At 37.2% G+C, this 22141-nt stretch overlaps 1 protein-coding gene across 2 annotated transcripts in view; it reads left to right on the top strand.

Annotated features, from left to right (window-relative positions):
- Positions 1-355: 355 nt before the first annotated feature.
- Positions 356-22141, top strand: part of NDUFS4 (NADH:ubiquinone oxidoreductase subunit S4) — a 111425-nt gene continuing 89639 nt past the window's right edge. The window contains exon 1 of one of the 2 annotated variants that reach the window (XM_047092650.1): positions 356-474. In XM_047092650.1, the coding sequence (XP_046948606.1) occupies positions 377-474 (98 nt within the window). In that variant the 5' untranslated portion in view covers positions 356-376. Of the gene's footprint in view, positions 475-10773; positions 10870-22141 lie in introns of those variants that run through there. The other variant, XM_047092659.1, reaches the window with a different exon arrangement.

Genomic DNA, 22141 nt, shown 5'->3' with positions numbered 1-22141 from the left:
AAAAAATTATGAGTTGCAGGTGTTTAAAATTTCCATGTTTTTTTGCGTTTCTGTGTGTGTATGTGTGTGTGGGGGGGGGGGGAGGGTTCTTTTCATTGAATAACCAGTAAACAACCAGTCCTAGCAACAAACAAGGATTACAATTTGTGGAGGTAATATTTACACAATGCACTGCTGCATTTTCTTCCATTCATTTTCCTTCTTATCTCTTTCAATCAAACTTATTACCTCTTGTCTGAACTCCAGCATTTAACAAAACGCCAAACAAAAATGAAATTAACAAAAGCCCACTTCATTACGATGTAGCCCCAGAAGCTTGAGAACGAAGGAAGTTTGTCCCTTCCGGTGATCCGTTCTGGCGTTTGCCTGCAGCAAGATGGCGGCGGTCTCAATGTCAGTGGCGCTGAGGCAAATGTTGTGGGGGAAAAGGGCAGTGGCTGTAGCGGCCATTTCCGCTTCCAGGGTTCCTACCAGGTAACAGGATTGTCAGGCTTCTTCTTCAAGCTTCTGGGGTCTCTCCACTTTTGGGGAGGTCTCTGCTGGCTGGGTTCCGGAGAAGGCCTCTGGGAAAGCGTTCTCTGCTGACCCTTTCCTCCGGAGAGGGCGGTTGGATTTGGGACTAGCTGCTTTTCAGGGGCACTGGCCAGGCGAGTGGGGGTGTGAATGCGGGGATGAGGGGAGGAGGACCTCTGGTTTCTTGGAAACTTTGGGACTATTGCTGTGAGAGAGGGTCTGTGGGGTGGGGTTGTCTCCAGGGCTGCGAGCCGAGCCCTAGCCCCCAGAGAAGGGGAGGAGTCTCACTGGTCTTTCTCCCCACTTTACGCACCCCCTCCGTTTTTCACCTGTTTGTCCATCACTCCAGGCCTTGTTGGGGTTAAATCCCTCTTTCCCTTACATGGCTTTAAGTGGTATTAGTGGGTTTCTGAACAGAAAGATTGTTTTATTCATCAGCCTGCTTGGTTGGAATTCAATGTTAGTGAACATACCATTGCTAGTAATATTGGAAGGTAATTTCTAAAAGGCTGGTGGTAATGCCGGGAGGCTTCCTATCAAGAATGTTATTAAAGCTTCACAATAATTCAGAGATTGTTGCTGTTGTTTTGCTTTGAGCGTTTTTGTGATGGTGCTTTTTTTCCTGACTGCATTAATCCTCGATTTCCCTCTTAACGCGAATTTTCCTGACTGTGGTACTAACACAATAGCATGTAAACACGGTAGTGTGTTTATCTGCAAAGCATTATGTTTTATCGCTATTTCGCTGCCTATTAGAAATCAGGGCATGTATTGAATGCCTTTTGCATGCTCTGGAGACTACACTGAGTGCTTAGAATAACACGGGAAGACTGCAGGGACAGATGGGGGTGGTTAAAAATTGAGGGTCTAGTCAAATACTAATTAATTTAGTGTTAAATATAAAGGGAATCCCGAGCGTTAGAACTAGAGTTAATTAGAAAGGATTTGTGAGGTAAATTTTATTAAGGTTTTAGTGTGTTGGGGCGGGGGGAGAAGAATGTCCTGAATAGGGTCAGTGGCTTATGAAAAGCTTTGAAGGCAATAGTGGATACATACATAATATAGAATTGTTGAAAAATAACGATGCTAAGATTGGGGAAAGGTAAAAAAAAAATTGTAGTGAACTATTGTACATATGAAGACTTGAAGAATGGGAAGTGTTTCTCTAAATAAAATACCCGACTGGTTGACTTAGGGCTGTAAGAGAGGTGATCCAAGTTAGTTCTTGTTCTCCTAGACATTATGGAGAATAATTTTGCATTCCCAAGTAATAATGTATTCACAGTAGCCCTAGAACTCAAAACAGAGTTGAAGGGGCCACTGGTGCATGGCTAATTAAGACATGACTGTGTATCTAACTAAATTCTATATCTAAGTCAGCCATTTTGTCAGCAGTTATTGTAGTTGAAGTTAAGATACTGGATTTTAGAAACTGATGATAACTAGTACTACTTACGCAAATTTGAAGAGTTTCTGTTTGCAAATGTGTTAGAGATTTGAAAATAAAATATTAAATTAGTAAAGTGATCTTTGGTTCACACTTTAAAAAACGTAAAAGACAAAGAAAACAAATTTTAACCACAAGTCAAATGACACATTTATTTGCCTTTTAAAAATTTTATTTTTTAAGTAATCTCTACACCCAGTGTGGGGCTGGAACTCACAATCCTGAGACCAGGAGTCACATGCTCTACTGACTGAGCTAGCCAGGTGCCCCCGTTTATTTGCTTTCTGTAACACATTTTTTTGTCCAGAGAACTAGTGATGTTCATCTCCCCTTGAGGGAAATTTATGGCCCTTCTCTCTTCCCTATTATTGGCTTTTCATCCTTTAAGCATTGTCTTTCCATTATGTTTTGAAGGTAATGAGGATCTGAAAAGGTTGTGTGTGGAAAGAGTACCAATTAATAGGATAATGTAAATCTATAATTCATTTTATTGTAATGCTTAGAAAACATTTGCAAATAATGTAACCTTTCAGATCACTTGAATAAAATGAAGGGTAGAATCAGTAAGGCAGTTGGTAAGGAGGGAATAGTGAACAAATACTGAAGAAAGTGTGAGTAGAAGGAAAGAAGCTGTTACATTAACTTGTATGAAATTACAGTGTATTAGTACAAAACCAGAGTAAACCAAAAAAACCCAACAACATACACACAAGGAGAAAAATTGTTTAAACAGTGTAGATGATTCCGTTGATCTAGTTCCTGAGCTCGTGTTCCAGAGTGAGTCTCAGTTTCCATGTGCTTCTCATTTCTCTGGACTGAATGAGAAGGGGGAAAAACCGGATAAATGGCCCACATTTATTCTTACTTTCCCTGACTTTCTGACAGAATTGTCCAGGGTGAGTTTAACGATTTAGGATTTTAATCTAAAAGCTAGATAAAATGGTGCTCTTTCAAAATAGCAATACTTCGGACTCCATGTTTGATAGAGTGTTTTTTGTTCTGTTTTGTTTTTTTAACCTATTTGTGTATTGCCTAGCCCTGTTTCATCACTTTTCAATTTGAACTGAATCTTGTGTTTACCTCAAACACAGTTCCTTAGGGTCTGCGTAGGGTCTTAATTAATGACTGTGGTGAGGACTAAGTGTATAGACTTTTTTTTTTTTAAGTTTATTTATTTATTTTGAGAGTGAGAGCACGAGCTGGGGAGGGGCAGAGAGAGAGAGAAGGAGAGAGAGAAAATCCTAAGCAGGCTCCACACTGTCAGCACAGAGCCCATCGCAGGGCTCAAACTCATGAACCATTAGATCATGCCCTGAGCCTGAGCCAAAGTCAAGAGTCGGATGCTTAACCACCTGAGACACCCAGGTGCCCCATGTCTGGATCTTTTTTGTGAGCCTTATTTTGTGTTTCAATCTCTGGCTCTATTGTGTCACACTGTTTCCTTTTTCAGCATTAGATAAGCCAGGAACCTTCAGTGAGTAAGATGTGCTGAAGTTGACAGTCCTAAGGTTGACAAGGGTTCTGTGTATATTACACCTTACTGGGAAACTGAGCCCAAATTTGAGAAACATTTAGGACATTTAAAGCCAGTTATTGGCTTCTACTTCAGATAAGATGGATAAATTCCTCTCTGAAAAAGCAGCTACTTTTGCTGTCTTTGAAATATATCAAAGCCAAGTTTAGTGAGCTTGAAATATTTCTAAAATACCCTTTAATAGGCTTAATTCTTTTGCTTATTTTTCTCATTAAGAAATACCCATAATGGTTCATGAGGTTTCAGCAGTAGTAGAGATCTTTGTTGAGTTCTTAGGAGAATTAAATATTTTAATACTAATGAATATTAGAATAGTGTCTGGCACATAGTAAACTTTACCTAAGTAAACACTACTTTATTATTGGTTTGAATAGCCTGAGTATTTTTCTTTTCATTAATCTTGGTGATAGATATTGTGGTAGATGGTAGTATTGTTGAAAATATTTGCTTCCGTTTTCTGTGACAAGATTATACATTGCTGCTCCATTAGTCAAGTGATTTGTTTTGACCAATGAAATGTTACTGGCAACAATATGCCATGTCAAGCAGAAGCTTTAAGAGCTGTCCCATGTTTGCCATGTCCCTTTTCCCTTCGCCTATAGGATAGACATTTTAGGTGGGATTTTTTTCTTTTAGTCTAGATCCTGGAATGAAGATCACATGGAGCAAAGCTAGAAGCTGATTCTTACAGGTTATATAAAATATAAAGTGACTAAGAAATAAATCTTTGGGACGCCTGGGTGGCTCAGTCGGTTAAGCATCCAACTTCAGCTCAGGTCATGATCTCACAGTTCATGGGTTCAAGCCCTGCGTTGGGCTCTGTGCTGGTAGCTGGGAGCCTGGAGGCTGCTTCCGATTCTGTGTCTCCCTCTTTCTCTGTCCCTCCCCGGCTCATGCTCTGTCTCTCTCTCTCTCTCTCTCTGTCTCTCTCTCTCTCTCTCTCTCTCTCTCTCTCTGTTTCCATCTCTCTCTCTCTCTCTCTCTCTCTGTCAAAAATAAATAAACGTTAAAAAAATAAAAAAATCTTTGTTGTGAGTTACAAAAATGTTTGAATTTTTGGTTGCCTCAACATAACCTATATTGACCTTTTTTACACACACACGCATGCATGCAAATGAGCAGGTTTTAGCACATGGACTAATGTATCAGTGAGGTCACAGGCTTTTGGAGGGCTGGAAAAATTTTTTATTTATTTTTGTATACTTGATGGCACCTAGTGTAATGGTTCACAAATAATAGTAAATGTTGATCACGTACATGAGTAAATACATATTTAGAGATGTGTGATTGTGAGGAAAAGCAGGAAGCCATAGGTGGTATTTCTGTTAATAGCTTCATCAGTGAAAGCCAAATACTAACCTACATAAGTGTGAATATAAAATATCTACTACATATATTCTTTTCTAATTACTTGCAGTGGTCTGAGATTAAAATATTGACCTGAAACTCTTAACATCTGGATTGAAGTTGACTTATGAATAGATTTTTTTTTTGTACTCAGAAATTTCTTTGACAAGTGTCCTGACTCTTTTGTATTCAAATTTTATAAAGAGGTAGAAATGAATTTATTTGGGAAAGGGTGTTCATGGAACATGGTAACTTTCTTGGCATAATAGTAACTAAATGTGATTATCAGACTTGCCTTCTGGAAGTTATTTTACAGGAAGTTTTTAAAAATTAATGATACGTTGAGCTTAATGGAGAAAGAAGATGCAACTTGGTTCCTTTGTTAGACATGTTTGAAGAAGTTTCTGGGCATGGGTGAATATAGAACAAGACTATTTCACATGGAAAAGCTTCTAAAATATATCCCTTGGTTGTCTAAAGTTGAGAATCATTTTTCTAGTATTTGTTCTGAGCACAAATTAATAATAGGTGACCTTTATTTCTCATTGTGTATTAGCCACTGTGTATTAGCCAGTGACTTTACCTGCATTATCTTACGTATTTCTCACAGTGACCCTATGAACTTAGGTGTTATTTTTCTCATTTTTCAGATGAGGAAACATTTTAAAATTTACATTGCTAGGAAATAGTCTGGTTTAGCAGCCAAGGAACATGTTGACTTTAGTAATGAGAAGTATATGTCTGCTAAGAGTAAAACCTCAGTGTCTTCTCTGTTTTTCTTTTAGCAGGATGTCTTTATTTGAGAAACTATCTGATGCTCTTTACTTTCACTGTTCCTTTTTGTATAGTGACAGTCTCCAAATGAGGAATTTGTTTTCTTTTTTTTGTAATAAGGATTTTTCCCCCTAAGTTTGGTAATTATTTTTGCTGAGAAACTTTGTATATGTGACTTGATTATGATACTTTCTTACCCCCTTAAACAAAATGCAAGTAATACATGTTTTAAACAAGGTAAATGGAATATATTTTTCTTTTTTTCTTACTCCAGTGATCATTAGGAAAAAGTTATTGTATTCTGATGCCTTTAAAAACCATCAAGTGTCTGCTATACTTTCTGAGTTCTTTGTCTGCTTTTTAATAGTGTTTTTGTGTCCTTCCTTGACTGGTCTGCCTCTCTTTAGCAGTTTCACTACCCTTTTTCATTTATCATGAGTTTGAATACCAACCAAGTAAACCTGTTAGGATTTGAGTAAAATAAAGTAGGCTTAATGAAGCTCTGATGATGGCTGAAATTTACTTTGTTGCGATTAAAACCTTAAGCTTTTTTAAGGTTCACAGATAATTACATATAATACATGAGCTCCTATTATAACTTTTCTTTTTTAGTTTGCAGTGTCCAAAGACCCTGATGGAACTTTATTGTACGTGAATTTTGGAGTGGCCAGATTCTTGACAGTGACTTTCATCTAAATATTTTTATATTTTAGCAAACTATTCTAATTCTTTTGCCTTTTATGTAGTGGCATGAGAGCAATTCAGAATTCCTGTTTCAAATTTTCTTTCTTTTGTCTTATTTTGATAGGTGAATACAACCTTAGGTTCTTTAGAACTAGTTAGTTGCTCAAATGTGACCTTTTTGCATTGACTTAATTTTTTTCCTTTATGGGATCATGCTCCAGTTTAGTGGTTTTTTAAACCCTTGCTGTACGTCAGAATCACCTGTTGTGTGCATAAAAAATTCAGATGCCTTGGCCCCAATATGTATTAGTTCAGTAAGTTTAACTTGAGGCTTAACTCTGGTGATTCTGATGGGAAGCTAGGTCTGAAAATTACCGTTTGTGTGTTTTAAAATAGTTTCCATGCTATATCATGAAAGACTTCAAAATGCATTTTTCCTTGGGGGTCGGGTGGAGATTTCCAGAAACAAACAAAAATTCTTCCGTCTTTGCACATTTCCCTAATCTAAATTAAGCTTTATGCTTTTCACCCATGCACTGGATGGAAGCTTTTTCTTGGAGAAATTTTCCTTTGAGGGAGAGCAGGCATTTTGGTAATTTTGGAGAAAGCAGGCCATGTTACTCGCTCTCTAGAGACTCTTGTTCTTCCTTTTGGAAGAGCTCAGGTTTAATATAGCGCAGCTGTTGAACTCTGCCCTTCAAAGTTTTAAGAAGAAAGTGTTTTATCCTTTAAAATGGAAATGCCTTTTTTAGGGAGGTGGTCTTTGGCTGGATATAGTTCTCTAAGAAAGTTGCATGCTTTTCTAGAGTTCTTTTGTTTCAGTGATTTCTTAGAATTGTTTCAGATGTTGAGGGCAGTCTCAGAGTAAAAATCTGGCTGCTTTGTAATATGTTTTGCTGTATCCTTAACAAAGCTAGATGAAGAGTTTATTTCTTTGTGTTTTCTAGGACTCGAAAATATGTTCTTTCCTTTATTCAGCCACTCTATACATAAGTAAATGGTCCTTGAATAGGGTTTACTAGACAAAAGATCCTGTTCTAGATGACTGTTCAGCAAGCCATATGCTTCTCCTAAAAATGTCAGTCTGTCTTGATGAGCTTTAAAGTGAATACAGATGTTTTGGCTCTTTTGAGGACTACCACTTTTTGTGTGGAAAGAGCACTTCTTTTTCAGGAGATTTCTTCAATATACTTAGAGAAATTTGCATGAAATTTGTATTTATAACTTTTGTCTTTTAAGTCTAATGAAATTAGATTTAATTAGGCATTAATAATTTGAGTTTAATTTTAATATCCTTAGTATAAATGAGATTTGGGAAAATAAAATAGATCTCAATATGGCTTTTGTTAAGATTTTGTATTTATTTAGTCTTTTTAAAAATTTGGAACTCAAATTTTTACCTTGTAATATTTACCTTTATGCAATGAAAGGTGATATTTTGGCAGGAAGGGTTACCTTTTTAGATGTTCAATACCTTTTACTTTGCTAGGTTAACGCTAGAAGTAATAGTCATTAGATTCATACAGTGTTTGAGTTGGGAGAAAACTCTAGGATATTCCTGCCTGACCTCTTGTGTATGCAGGAATCTCTAGAATTTCCTGTTTCTTGATTATCTAACACTTGAGGAATAAATGGTAAATTTCTGGTAACCCTAGAAAACGTTCTACTTTTAGATTCGTTGGTAAGTGATATTCCCTTTAATACTGTGTAGAAAAAATTCTAACCCCCATGCATATGTCAGCCTTTCAGATAATTTAAGATATTTGTCATTACTCATTCTCCCCTTTAAGTGTATGCTCTAGACTTAGCATATATTGTGTGTTGTTTTGTTTTTTTACCCTTTATTAATTTATTACCAGATTTCTTAATTATTTACTACCTCTTGGTACTCCTTAGGATATATTCCATTTTGCCAATATCTTTCTTTGAGCTGTATACTGTTAACTAAATGAAATTACCAGAGGTGATAACTTAGTGAGTTGAAATTGAATTAAAGAGAAAAGTTGACTTTAAGTCGGAATTTAAAATTTTTTATTTTTAAAATTATAAAGAAAAATTCACTTTTTCCTTTTGGTGAACAGTTTTTAGAATTTAATACATGTATAGATTTGTGTAATCACCACAGTAGTCACGGTACAGAATATTGAAAGAATTCATCACCCTGAAAGACTCCCTCATGTTATCCCTCCTGACTCTAGACCCTGGCAGTAAGTTATCTTTTCTTCATCTCCATAGTTTTGTAGTTTTGAGAGTATAATATAAGTGGAACCAGGCAGTATACAATCTTGTGAAGATTGATGTCTTTCACTCAACATAATGCCTTTGAGATTACCTAAGTTGTTGTGTTTATCTATAGTTCATTCTTTTTTATGGCTAAGTGGTACATATTTTGTGGATGTACCACACAATTTATCCATTCACCCCTTGAAGGACCAAATGTCCTTATTTTTGGTTTTTAATACTTATAAGTAGAGCCACTATAGTCAATACTTGTGTACAGGAGTTGTATGAACATGGTTTCATTTTTCTAGAGTAGCTACCCGGGAGGGAGATTCCTGGGTCATTGGTAGTATTTGTTTAATTTTATAAGATACTAATAAACCATTTTCCACAGTGGTTGTATCATTTTCCTTTTTCACTAGCAATGTATGAAAGTTTTGTCACTCTGTGTCTCATTAACAGTGATATTGTCAGTATTTTTTAATTTAGCCATTTTAATAGATGTATAATGATATTTCATTGTGGCTCTTTTTTTTTTTATGTTTATTTTTGAGAAAGAAAGTGAGCAGGGGAGGGGCAGAGAGAGGGGGTGACAGAGGATCCTAAGCAGGCTCTGTGCTGTCTGCTCCGGAGCTTGAACTCACGAACTGTGAGATCATGACCTGAGCTGAAGTTGGACACTTAACCAACTAAGCTACCCAAGTTTGTGGTTTTTTAAATAACAATTTCATTGAGATATAATTTATATTCCATAAAATTCACATAAAGTAAAATTTGATGGTTGTTAGTATATTCACAGTGTTGTACAACCATTCATAGCCAATTGTAGAACATTTTTATGACCCCCAAAAGAAACTCTGTGCCCACTAGCTTTTACTTCTGTTTCTCCCTTTCCCCCAGTCTTAGGCAACCAAGAATCTACTTTCCGTGTCTGTAGATTTGCCAGCTCTGGACATTTCATACAAATGGAATCACATATGATCTTTTGTGACTAGCTTCTTTTACTTAGCATAATGTTTTCAAGGTTTATCCAAGTTGTGGCATCTATCAATACTTTATTCCTGTTTATTGATAAATAATATTCCATTGTATGGACATACCACGTTTTATTTATCCATTAGTTGATGGGCATTGGGGTGGTTTCCGCTTTTGATTATTAATGAGTAATGACCTATGAAACATTTGTGTATAAGTTTTTGTTATACATATGTTTTTATTCTTTTGGGGATATACAGAAGAGTTGAATTGCTGGATAATGTTGTAACTCTCTGTTTAGTCTTTTGATTAACTGCCAGACTCTTTTTCCAAAGTGGCTGCACCATTTTACATTCCCATCAAGAGTAAATGAGGGTTCAGTGTCTTCACAACCTTGCTGACACTTGTTATTGTCTTCTTTATTATAACCATCCTAGTGAGTGTGAAGTGGTATCCGGTGGTTTTTATTTGTGTTTCCATGATGGCTAACTCATTGTGGTTTATATCTGTTTCCCTAATGGCTAATGATGTTGAACTTTGGGGAAGTGTTTGTTTATATATTTTGCCTATTTTTTAATTGGGCTGTTTGTTTTTTTATTGTTGAGCTCTGAGAGTTCTTAAACTATTCTGGATATAAGTCTTTTGTCATATATGTGGTTTGTAAATATTTTCTCCCAATCTGTAGCTTTTCTTCTTTTAACTGTATCTTTTACAGAGTAAAAGTTTTATTAAAGTCCAACTTACCAGTCTTTTTTTTTAATGGATAGTACTTTTGTTGTCCAAAGAACTCTGCTGAACCCTGTCAGTGAGCCCTCTTGCTCAACTATAGACCCCAACAGTTACTTCTTATTGTACTTTCTTGAGGCCTCGACAAAGAATTTTGCAATGACCTAAACATTCCAACCACCAGACCAGAAGAGCCCAGATAGCGGTGGAATGCCTAGAAGACCACACCTCACCCATCCCCTTCTAGCCCATGATCATAGGCTAAACACATACTGACCCCTACTCATAGTCACACACTCTTTGCCTCTCTTGAACTTACTCCTCTGAACTCTCTCTTCAAAACTCTAGGTGTCCATCTTGCTGGTAGAGGTAGATTGTTAAGGCTCAAGCCTGCCATCTCCCATGGCTGCTGAAATAAATGTCTCCCTTTCTCTTTTCCAAACCCTTGTCTGTAGAGTTATTGGCTTCTCTTGTCGAGTTTATCCCAATTTGTTTGCCAATAGTGTCAACATAACCAATTAGCAATACCTCTGATTTGTCCAGGCCCCTCAGGATTCCCTGGAAGGAACAGAAGGCTGTTGAAGCTCCAGGGCTTACCCGTTTCCTGAGTTTCCTGAGTTTGCCGCTGTATGTTTGGGAGCAACCGCAGGTTGAAGATTTTTTTGTATTCTCAAAGTTTTGAAGTTTAATATTTTACATTCAGATCTATGATCCATTTTGAGTGAATTTTGTATGAAGTGTGAGATTTAATTTGAGGTTAATTTTTTTTGCATGTGAGTATACACTTGTTCAACACCATTTTGTGTTTACTGTGAAGACTATCTTTTTGTTTCTGTTTTTTTAAGGCGTTATTTTTAAGTAATCTCTACAACTGATGAATTTACAACTCCAAGATGAAGAGTTGTGTGCTCTACCGATTGAGTGAGCCAGGCTCCCCTAAAGACCATTTGTTTTCAGGAGTGCCTGGGTGTCTCGGTTGAGCATCCAACTCTGGCTCAGATCATGATCTCACAGTTTGTGGATTTGAGCCCCATGTCGGGCTCTGTGCTGACAGCTCAGAGTCTGGATCCTGCTTCAGATTCTGTGTCTCCCTGCCTCTTCCCTGCTCGCGCTCTGTCTCTCTCAAAAATAAATAAACATTAAAAAAAAAAAAAGACCATTCTTTTTCCATTGAATTGATTTTGTACCTTTGTCAGCAATCATTTGGTTATATCTGTCTGGGTCTGTTTTTGTATTCTTTATTGTGTTGCATTGATCTAAATCCCTTTGCCACTACCACACAGTTTTGATTACTATAGCTTCAGAGTAAATGTGTATTAAAATTGAGTGATTGTGATTCTTCAGTTTCATTCTTTTTTTTCAAAAAATTTTTAACTATTCTAGTTTCTTTGCCTTTTCATCTAGATTTTATTTTATTTTTTATTTTTATTAAAAAAATATTTTAATGTTTATTTTTGAGAGAGAGAGCACGTGAGCAGAGAAGGGGCAGAGAGAGATGGAGACCGAATCTGAAGCAGGCTCTAGGCTCTGAGTCGTCAGCACAGAGCCTGATGCGGGGCTCGAACCCACAAACTGTGAGATCATGACCTGAGCCAAAATCAAGAGTCAGATGCTCAACCTACTGAGTCACCCAGGCACCCTTAAAATTTTCAGTTTCTGATTGTATATAGAAATAGGATTGATTTGGGGGCTCCTGGCTGGCTCAGTGGGTGGAACCTGTGACTCTTGCCCTTGAGGTCTTGAGTTCAAGCCCCATGTTGAACGTAGAGCTTACTTAAAAAAAAAAAAAAAAAAAAAAAAGATCGATTTTGTGTTACGACTTTTTATCCTATAACCTTGCTAAACTTACTTGTCCTATATGTATTTTGTAAATTCTTTGGGATTTTTAAAAGTAGATGATCATGCAGTCTGTGACTAGGGTCGGTTTATTTCTTTTGTTTCAGTCTCTGTGCCTTTTGTTTCTTTTCATCTTCCCAAAGGATGTTAAAAAAGAATGGTGACATTAGACATTCTTCCCATTTACCACGCTTTGAAGCATTTAGGTTTTCACCATTAAGTAGAGTGTTAGCTAAGGTTGAGGAAGTTTCCTTCTACTACTAGTTGGCTAAAGTTTTTATCATGAGTGGATGTTCAATGAGACTTCCTCTCATTGAGAGAGAGACAGAGCATGAGCAGGGGAGGAGCAGAGAGAGAGGGGAGACACAGAATCTGAAGCAGGTTTCAGGCTCTGAGCTGTCAGCAGAGAGCCTGATGCAGGGCTTGAACCCATGAACCGCAAGATCATGACCCAAGCCGAAGTCAGAGGCTTAACTGACTGAGCCACCCAGGTGCCCCCCCCCCCTTTTTAATGTTTATTTAGAGAGAGAGCTGGGGAGGGGCAGAGAGAGACAGGGAGTGAGAATCCCAAGCAGGCTTCACGCTCTCAGCACAGAGCCCAACATAGGGCTCCATCTCACCAACTGTGAGATCATGACCAGAGCTGAAATCAGGAGTTGGTTGCCGAATTTAGTGAGCCACCCAAGTGCCCCGAGACTTCGTCTTTGATGCATAAATTATTTAGAGGAGTTTTGTTTAATTTCCAAGTATTTGGAGATTTTCCTCTCATTTTCCTATTAACTAATTTTGAGTTTAATTGCATTATGTTCTGAAAATCCAGTTCCCTGGGTTTCCCTTTTCAGTTTCCATCCAGAAATTTGTGACTCTTCTTACCCTGCTCTGTAGTCAGGGGCTAAGAGATGGAGAGACAGAGAAACTAGAAAAAAACAAAAACTGCAATAGGTGTTGGTCCTGTTTTTTGTTTTGTTTTGTTTTGTTTTTGTGTTTCAGAATCACAGCTTTAGTAACTGAAGTGATGGCTCTTTCAGGTTTCCATGTGACCATGGGATTGCCTATAGCTTGTGCATGGTGCATGGGAGAACAGAAACGGGGAAAAACATGGGTAGTTTCCATACTTACACATTTCTGTTAGTTTCCTTTGTAGATCTTTGGGCCAGAGTGATTCTTCTGGAGGAATGCTCACTCCTGGGTTTCTGGCTACATGAAATTCAGGCAGGGGATACTGGAGAAAAAGAAATAAATTCACTTCTGGTTGAGTGGTATTTCACTTCCTTGATCTGCCTGCTGTTTGCTTTTTAGCAAGAAGCTGTTCTGTGTACCCTGTCCTGAGTTTATGGTTACATTTAGTGGAAGAGACAGGGTGGAGTGTGCTTACTACATCTTACCAGGACCAACCATCTTAGGATGAATTATTTTTTAAAGTCAATTGTAGTATTTCTTGCATTTTAGCATATCTGAATAGATTTAAAAGATGTAAAAATGACTCAAAAAAGTTCTTCATACAGATCGTAAACCATTGATTCTCAGCTGTTGGAGGAGGAAGGGAGGAATTAACAACATACCAGAATCTTAGAAGTAGAGAGAGGATTTCAAAATATATGTGCCCGTGGTTGAAAATCATGGCATTTAATAAAAGGTGGATGTTTGTTGCCCATATAAATGGTCAGAAATATACATTAAGTTACTGGCTTAGACCATCAACTAATAAATCTAAACTTTAGAGGATATGGTAGTCAGAGATTTATTCTGACGGAAATTTTAGTATCTTCTCTCTAGAATATGTACTCTTATATACAAAATCAGAGTTTTATTTTTAGGGGATTCATGGATCTCATACTTTCTAGCCCTTCCATAGAGAGTATTAGATCTTATACTATGTTTATACTAGCTCTTGTGTTAGACCTTTCTCAGTTACCAGTGACAGAAACCTAGAAACTCAAATGACTTGGCTTAGTCAAGAAGAGGGAATTGGTTTATATTATCAAGCAAAGGAAAAGGTAAGGATACAGCTAAATGGTCCCAGGGACCAGAGCTAGACAGGGACCAGGCTCTCTTTCTTATTTGTCTCTGTCATTCTCTGAGTGACAGCTACTACTTGAGATTGTTTTTTCCTATGTGGCAGATACAGCTAATGAAAGTTTTTTTTAGACTTATATCCCGTATCTTTATCACCAGGGAGGGACTGAAAAATCCTTTTCTTTGGTACTGGGTTTTATTTATCTATCTATCTATCTATCTATCTATCTTATTTTTTAAAGTAACATTTATTTATTTATTTATTTATTTATTTATTTATTTATTTTAACATTTATTCATTTTCAAGAGAGAGAAAACCTGAACAGGGGAGGGGCAGAGAGAGAGAAACACAGAATCTGAAGCAGGCTCCAGGCTCTGAGCTGTCAGCATAGTGCCCGATGTGGGGCTTGAACCCATGAACCATGAAATAGTGACCTGAGCTAAAGTCAGACGCTAAACTGACTGAGCCACCCAGGCGCCCCTGGTACCAGGTTTTAAAAATCTTAGGGAAATAATCAGTGAGTCACATTAGACTAAGGGTTTACTATAATATGTAGTTATTGTATAGTCATAGTAATTCTGCTTATATTGCTGTGTCATATGCATACATGGGAACTCTGGAAGTCAGGTGTAATGAAAGGTAGGCCTTCTCAAACAAAAATTAAGAATAGTATTTTATATCAAGATCTCTTTAGGGATTTTTAAGGAACAAATAATGTTTGTGTATACTGTGTAGGCTGACTTACCTTTTTTCCTAATGAACTCTGGGATTTTGCTTGCTAAAGTTTATTCACTCATTCAGCAAATATTTGCATTTTTTTCTACTTTCAAAAGGCTGCATTTTTACAGGCTTTACTGGAAACATCTGTCTTGGTGTTCCTTGGAACATCTGCTTTAAGGATGAATGTGCAGGATAGAAATATTCAAGCAAAGTCTAGATGATCATCTTTTGGGTCTTGTGATTGGGCTTTATCTTAGATTGGCATTTCTTAAAGTAGAGTGTAGATGATTTATTTGAGTTGATCCAGGAACTAGAAATGAGGAATTTCTAGACAAGGAAGGAAAAAGTATGATGCTGAGATTGCTGCTGTAAGCACTAGAAACTCAGTTCCACTGGAACCTCCTAAGAAATATACAGAATGCCTCTCAGTATTGTCCATTTGAAAGATGGAAGGTTTGAACATTTATCCACTATTTTTCATTCTCCTGTGGTTGAAAGTATAGACTTTTCTGTTCTTTGAGCTATACCTGTGCTCCTGAAGACCTGAGGCATACATAATGGGCTGGTTCACTTGAGATGGAATGTTGGTGCATAACCTGAGTCTGAAGGTCTGTAATGGTGGCAAATGACAAATTGGCCAGAGGGGTGACATGAGCACCAAAGGTGTTGGTTACAGGCTTCATTATAACTCAAGGGTCTCTATAACTGATTTTTTTGGAGAGGGTGCTAATAATTCTATTAGCTATTATGTACTGAGCACTTAGGCACTGAGGTAATTGCTTTCTGTATGTTATTTCATCTTATGACAATGATCTCATTTTCTTTTTTTTCTTTTTAAATTTTTATTTTTGAGAGAGAGCACGAGGCAGGAGGGGCAGAGTGGGGGAGAGGCAGAGAAAGAGGGGGAGAGAGGGTCCAAAGTGGGCTCTGCGCTGACAGCAGAGAGCCTGATGTGGGGCTGGAACTCACGAATTGCAAGATTGTGACCTGAGCTGGAGTTGGACGGACGCTTAACTGGATTAAGCCACCCAAGCACCCCTGAATGATTTCATCTTAGATGGTTTATTGACAATTATAGTTTAATCGATTGCTAGGGTTGTAAATAACTCACATTTATTGGAATTTGCTTTATTCACCAGTACTCTGAAGGACATGACAAAGGATTGGGAAACTGAGGTCTTACAACTTAACTTAACTAAATAGTAATAGAAGTCTCTAGGAAAGGGATGGTTTCTTCTGTAAAATTTCATATTAAAAGAATTCATGATGGGGGTGCCTGGGTGGCTCAGTGGGTTGAGCGACCAACTCTTGATTTTGGTTCAGGTCATGATCTCATGGTTCATGGGATTGAGCCCCACATTGGGCTCTGTGCTGACAGCATGGAGCCTGCTTGGGATTCTCTCTCTTCTCTCTCTCTGTCCTTTCCTCCTCCCCAACTTGTACATGTTCTCTCACTCTAAATAAATAAACTTTACAAAATAAATAATTCATAATGGCAGAATACTTCCGTACTATGTACCAGGTAGTTGACCAGAGATTGTGTATAATACCCCAGTAAACAAAGGTCAATTTACAGATTTTTCTTTAAATTTGAGAATGTTAACAGATAAGTTTAGTGGCTGGTAAACTTCCTAATCTCATTCTCTGGATTATTTTCTCTTCACTGATACTGCTGAATAATTCTAAGATAGTTAAATTATTTTTTCTACAGCTGCGTTTTAGGCTCTTGCTCCTGTCCCACTGTCATCTTTGACTGTTAATATGGTGGTAGCCTGGTTTTCCATCTTCTTCTTATTTTTTAAGATTTTATTTTTGGGTGCCTGTGTGGCTAAGTCAGTTAAGCATCTGACTGGCTCAGGTCATGATCTCACAGTCTGTGAGTTCGAGCCCCATGTCAGGATCTGTGCTGACAGCTCAGAGCCTGGAGCCTGCTGCAGCTCCTCCCCTGCTCATGCTCTGTCTCTCTCTGTCTCTCAAAAATAAATAAATGTTAAAAATAAATTTAAAAAAAGATTTTATTTGTAAATATTCTCTATATTGAGCTTGAACCTGCAATCCCGAGATCGAGTCGCACGCTCCGCTGACTGAACTAGCTAGGCGCTCCTTGTCTTCCATTTTATTAATGTGGTTCACTTTAAATGTGATAAAGTGGTTTTAATGTGGTAAAGCATACCACTTTAGTGCATAGCTGGTACTGGAATGGATACAACATGCATTTGAGGTCATTTTAGAAATTTCAGTTTCTTCTTCCCTTAAGACTTAAAACATGGTTGTTCTGTTGCTGATGAGTTCATGGTTTAAATACATCTTAGTTAATGCTGATAAGTGATCCCTTATTAGGGCTCAGATTTTTATTTTGGTCTCAAATTTAAACTTTCAACTTCAAGTTCAAACTGTTAATTTGGCCAGTCCCCTTAACAATGTCTTACTAGTGTCCTTGACCCAAGCTTCAGGAAAAACTGCTTTCCAGAGATAGACATATTAACTCCTGATATTAACCATGCTGTCAGGCTGTATTCTTAGCTTCATACTTGAACTACTTTACTTCATGTATCAGTCCAGTCTACCGTCTCTGTCCAACAGCAGTTAGGAGCACACATTTTGGTCAGATCCACCTATATTTGAGTCCTACCTACCTATGTCACTTCCTAGCTCTGTGCCTTCTTTGTGCCTGTTTTCTGTTTTGTAAAGTGGATATCATAATCTCTCTTTTCAAGTTATTTATACACACACACACACATATATATATATATATATATATATATATATATATATATATATATATATATATAATCCCAAGCAGGCTCTGCACTGTCAGCACAGAGCCCCAGGGTGGTGCTCAAACTCAGGAACCATGAGATCATGACCTGAGCCAAAAACAAGAGTTGGACCCCTAACCGACTGAGCCATCCAGGTGCCCTATTCTTTGTTTTGTGGCTTCTTTCTTTTCCTTTTTGTTCTTTCCTTTCTCACCTTTCTTTTTTTCCTTTCATAAATCTTACCTAGATTCTAGTTCTTCTTCCTGGATTATGAGAGCAACTTGGATTTTGTTTGTTTATTTACAGTATTTTATTCATGTGTATATGAAAGAATTATCTGCACCTGGCTTTTTCCAGATTGTGACCTCCCATGCACTCCTCAGCTCAATGCAATCTATTTTTGGCATCCACCATTCCACTGAAATAGCTTTCATCAAGGTCGACAGTGACCCTGTTGCTAAATTAATAAACTCTTCTCAATCCTTATCTTATGTGACCTTTGCAGTCCCAAAAGATGACTTTCTTGTAATTGAAAGATTCTTCCTTTGACTTATACTTTGGCTTTTCTCCTTCTCAGTTCCCTTTGAGTGCCCCATCATCTTTTGCCCATTCCTTGAGCTGTCAATATTTCTCATTTGATTTAATAGCTCTTTATTCTTTTAAAAATGTTTTACATTATATAATATTTTGTGTACACTTGAATATATGTAACATACATATTTTAGGAAGCATACTGACAAAGTGAATTCATGTGGACCCACCATCCAGTATAAGAACTAGAGAATTACCAATACCGTTATTTGCATTCTCTCTGTGGTAGGCTGAATAGTTGTCTCCTTCTTCCCAAATATATCCAATGTTCTAATCCTCAGAGCCTGTGAATGTTACCTTAGGTGGCAAAAGGGACTCTGCAGATAGGATTAAGTTGAGGATATTGAGATGGGAGGTAATCCTGGCAGGCCCGATGTAATCACAGTGGTCTTATTAGGAAGGATGTATTATGAGTCAGAGGAAAAGCAAATGTCACCATGGAAGCAGAGACTGGAGCGATGTGACCGTATGGTAAGGAATGCCACCAGCCTCTAAAAGCTAAAAAAGATTAGGAACAGATTCTCTCTTGGAGCTTCCAGAAGGAACCAGTCTTGCTTGACACATTATTAGCCTGTGAGACTCATTTTGGACTTCTGACCTCTAGAACTGTAAGAAAATAAATTTATGTTGTTTTAATCCACTAAGTTTGTGGTAATTTGTTACAGCGGCAGTAGAAAACTAATATGCTTTCCTTGTAACTCATTATCTACCATGACTTCAGTTACCATCTATTTGTACTGAAGCCTAAATGTATATGGTTCATTTGCTATAATATATACTTTTCACTCAAGCCAGTCAGCACACAACTTAAAAAGGGTAAAAGGTGTTTAAAAACATTTAAAAATTCAACTGAATTCTCTTATTATTCTACTTAGTTATTATTTAGTACTCAACCAAGAAACAGCAGTTGTTCTGGTGCGAGATGACTGGCTTATTAAGAGATGGTATGGGGCACGAGGATGGCTCAGTCAGTTAAGCAAGCAGCCAACTTCGTTCGGCTCAGGTCATCTCGCAGTTTGTGGGTTTGAGCCCCACATCGGGCTCTGTGCTGACAGCTCAGAGCCTGGAGCCTGCTTTAGATTCTGTGTCTCCCTCACTCTCTGCCCCTCCCCTGCTTGCTCTCTGTCTCTCTCAGTCTCTCAAAAAGTGAATAAAAATGTTTAAAAAAAAAAAAAGAACAAAAAAAAGAGATGGTATATCTTTACTGGTAAGGGGCTTCCTAAAGGATTTCCAAAGATAATTTTCATTCTTTGTAGTTTTTGCCTAGCACACTGACTTTTGGACCTACTTTCCTTTGAGATGTAACTCTGCATCCTTTTCTTGAATTCTGGACTTCTAGACCCTTAGATCTCTACTTGGATGTCTCCACTTGGATTTTTTACAGGCCTCTCAATCACAGTATATCTGAAACAATTTGATTATGATCATATCCTCTACCACTCCATTCTTTTTCTCCCTTAGTTCCTGTTACCAATAACTTGCCAGTTACCTAGCTAGAAACCCATGTATTGTTGTCTCCTCCCTCTCCCTCTGGCCTTCCCACACTCGTTCGTTCTCTCTCTCTCTCAAAATAAATAAACCTAAAAAAAAGAAAAAAGAAAAAACTCAAAACGTTGCCTGTACTGTCCAGATACTTTTGTTTTCACCAAGCATTCAATGCTGCAGGATTGAAAAGGGAATTAAAAAATGTTTAGCATATTACTTTGATTCATTCCCATTAAGTGCCTATTATGTGTGGTACAATCTTGGCAAACATGCTCATAATTTATTTTAAAATTATATATAGTACCACAAAACAGTTCAAATTTTAGTTGAAAAATCATGAATTCTTTCCCCCCAAATATTTATTTTTCCACCATTGCTTCATATTTTGCCTTCTCCCAACTCCCTCCCAGTAAATTAAATAAAATTTAACAATATCTACAATATTCCAAAATGCCTTAAACCCTAATAGATTCCATTTTTTAATTGATTTTATTTCTAAAACAAATAGAACTGAACAAATTTAAGTAAAATTATGTGGTTTGTTTAATGTGGGCTGTAACAGCAGAATGTGTAATTCTCATTCTTAAAAGTCAGGGTGTATTCTGCATTTTGAGCATTTTGAGCATTCAGCAATTCCAAAATCTATAGTATAATAGCTGTGTAGCTATTTATTACAGAAAAAAATACTCTTGGCAGTATTTATATGTGCAATATATGTTCATCTTTTCTATTCTTGCTTTGATGAAAAATTTTGGAGTCCTAGTGAAAACTCAAGTTGCAATCAAAGCTGTCTTTCTGACAAAATTCTCCTTACACATTTTAGTAAACGTTGCCATAAGATAAAGTCTGTGATACTGTTATTCGAGAAATGGAAGAGGAGGATGTGTCATTAACCTGTAAGTCATCACTTTTCAGTAATCTGTGATGTCACTGACCATGATGGCTACATTTAAAACTCTAAAGAGTTGGTTCATGAGGAAAACAAAAATCTGAAATGCTATCCTGCTTAAGGAAATGGCGGCTATGCAATATTTTTAAATGTTTATACAATTCCATAATCAAATGAGCCCATAGGTATTTACTGAGTATCTTTTCTTTGCTGAAGATTGTGTAATGCTGTGAAACACAAAAGTGAAGAAGAAACAGTTCCCGCTCTCAAAGAACTGACGTCTAGTGGGAAGCAGAGACAAGGAAATAAGCAATCACAATGAAGCATAACAAGCACTAGAAAAAGTAAAAGTTAAAAACAGAGTACTCTAAAACCACATAAAATTAGTATTATAGTCTAAGCTTGTAAATTCAAAAGATGCTCCATAGAGAAAGTGATGTTTAAACTTTTTTTTTGAATTTACTGATTTTGAGGTAGAGAGCAAGCTGGAGAGGGGCAGAGAGAGAGGGAGAGAGAATTCCAAGCAGGCTCTACACTGTCAGTGCAGAGCCCAATGTGGGGTGTGAACCCATGAACCATGAGATCATGACCTGAGCCAAAGTTGATGCTTAACCAACTGAGCCACCCAGGCGCCCTGTGGCAACATCGTTAAGGAAGTTTTACTTGATAGTCCTGCCATCTGCCACAGTACTTCCCAGTGCCCAATACAGTTGTTCTTCCATAAATGGAAAAGCACCTAATATGTACCATTATCATAGAAATTACTACTAGCATTCAAAGCAGTGACATTGATATTGTTGTTTATATGTCTGCCTTTATCCAATAAAAATTTTAAAGCTAGCTACGGAGTCTAGCATTGTGCATAAGACATAAATGTTTGTTTCTTTTTCTCTTTCCCTTTCGTCCCTCCCTGTCTGTCTGTGTCTCTCTCTTTCAAGATTTTATTTTTTCTGTGCCCAATGTGGAGCTCAAACTTGTAACCTCAAGGTTAAGAGTTGCATGCTCTACTAACTGAGCCAGGCAGGTGCCCCAACATAGATGTTTTAATTAATCATCATCATTTTTGATTAATTGAGAATAAGAATTAGAATTTTGGCTTTCTTTCTTTTTCTCTTTCTTTCTTTCAAGATTTTATTTTTAAGTAATTTCTACACCTAATGTGGGGCTTGAACTCACAACCCTGAGATCAAGAGTTGCACACTCTACCAACTAAGCCAGCCAGGCATCCCTACATTCTTAAATATATGGTCAGCAGAGTTCATCTGGGCTTTTTGAACATAGATATACTACTTTGTAATTGAAGTATTAGCTCTTGCCAGATCATTAGATTTTTCTTCAAAGAATATTTTATTGCCTGGATATTCGTCAAGAAAATGTAAAGTCAAAGCATCTTTTTAAGGTATAGCATAGTGACTACAGTTAATAACACTGTATTACATATTTGAAAGTTGCTAAAAGAGTAGGTCTTGAAAGTTCTCATCACAAAAAAATTTGTAACTGTGTGTGGTGATGGATGTTAACTAGATTCACTGTGATTATCATTTCATAATATATACAAATAGTGAATCATTATGTTGTATACCTGAAACTAATATGCTATTTATGTCAATTATATTTCAAAACA

The sequence above is a fragment of the Lynx rufus genome, unplaced genomic scaffold (genome assembly GCF_022079265.1).
Source record: "Lynx rufus isolate CCGP_SWC_20201006 ecotype Redwood Valley unplaced genomic scaffold, mLynRuf1.p SCAF_1, whole genome shotgun sequence".
Taxonomy (NCBI): Eukaryota; Metazoa; Chordata; class Mammalia; order Carnivora; family Felidae; genus Lynx; species Lynx rufus.
This window is presented reverse-complemented; position numbering and strand designations above follow the sequence as displayed.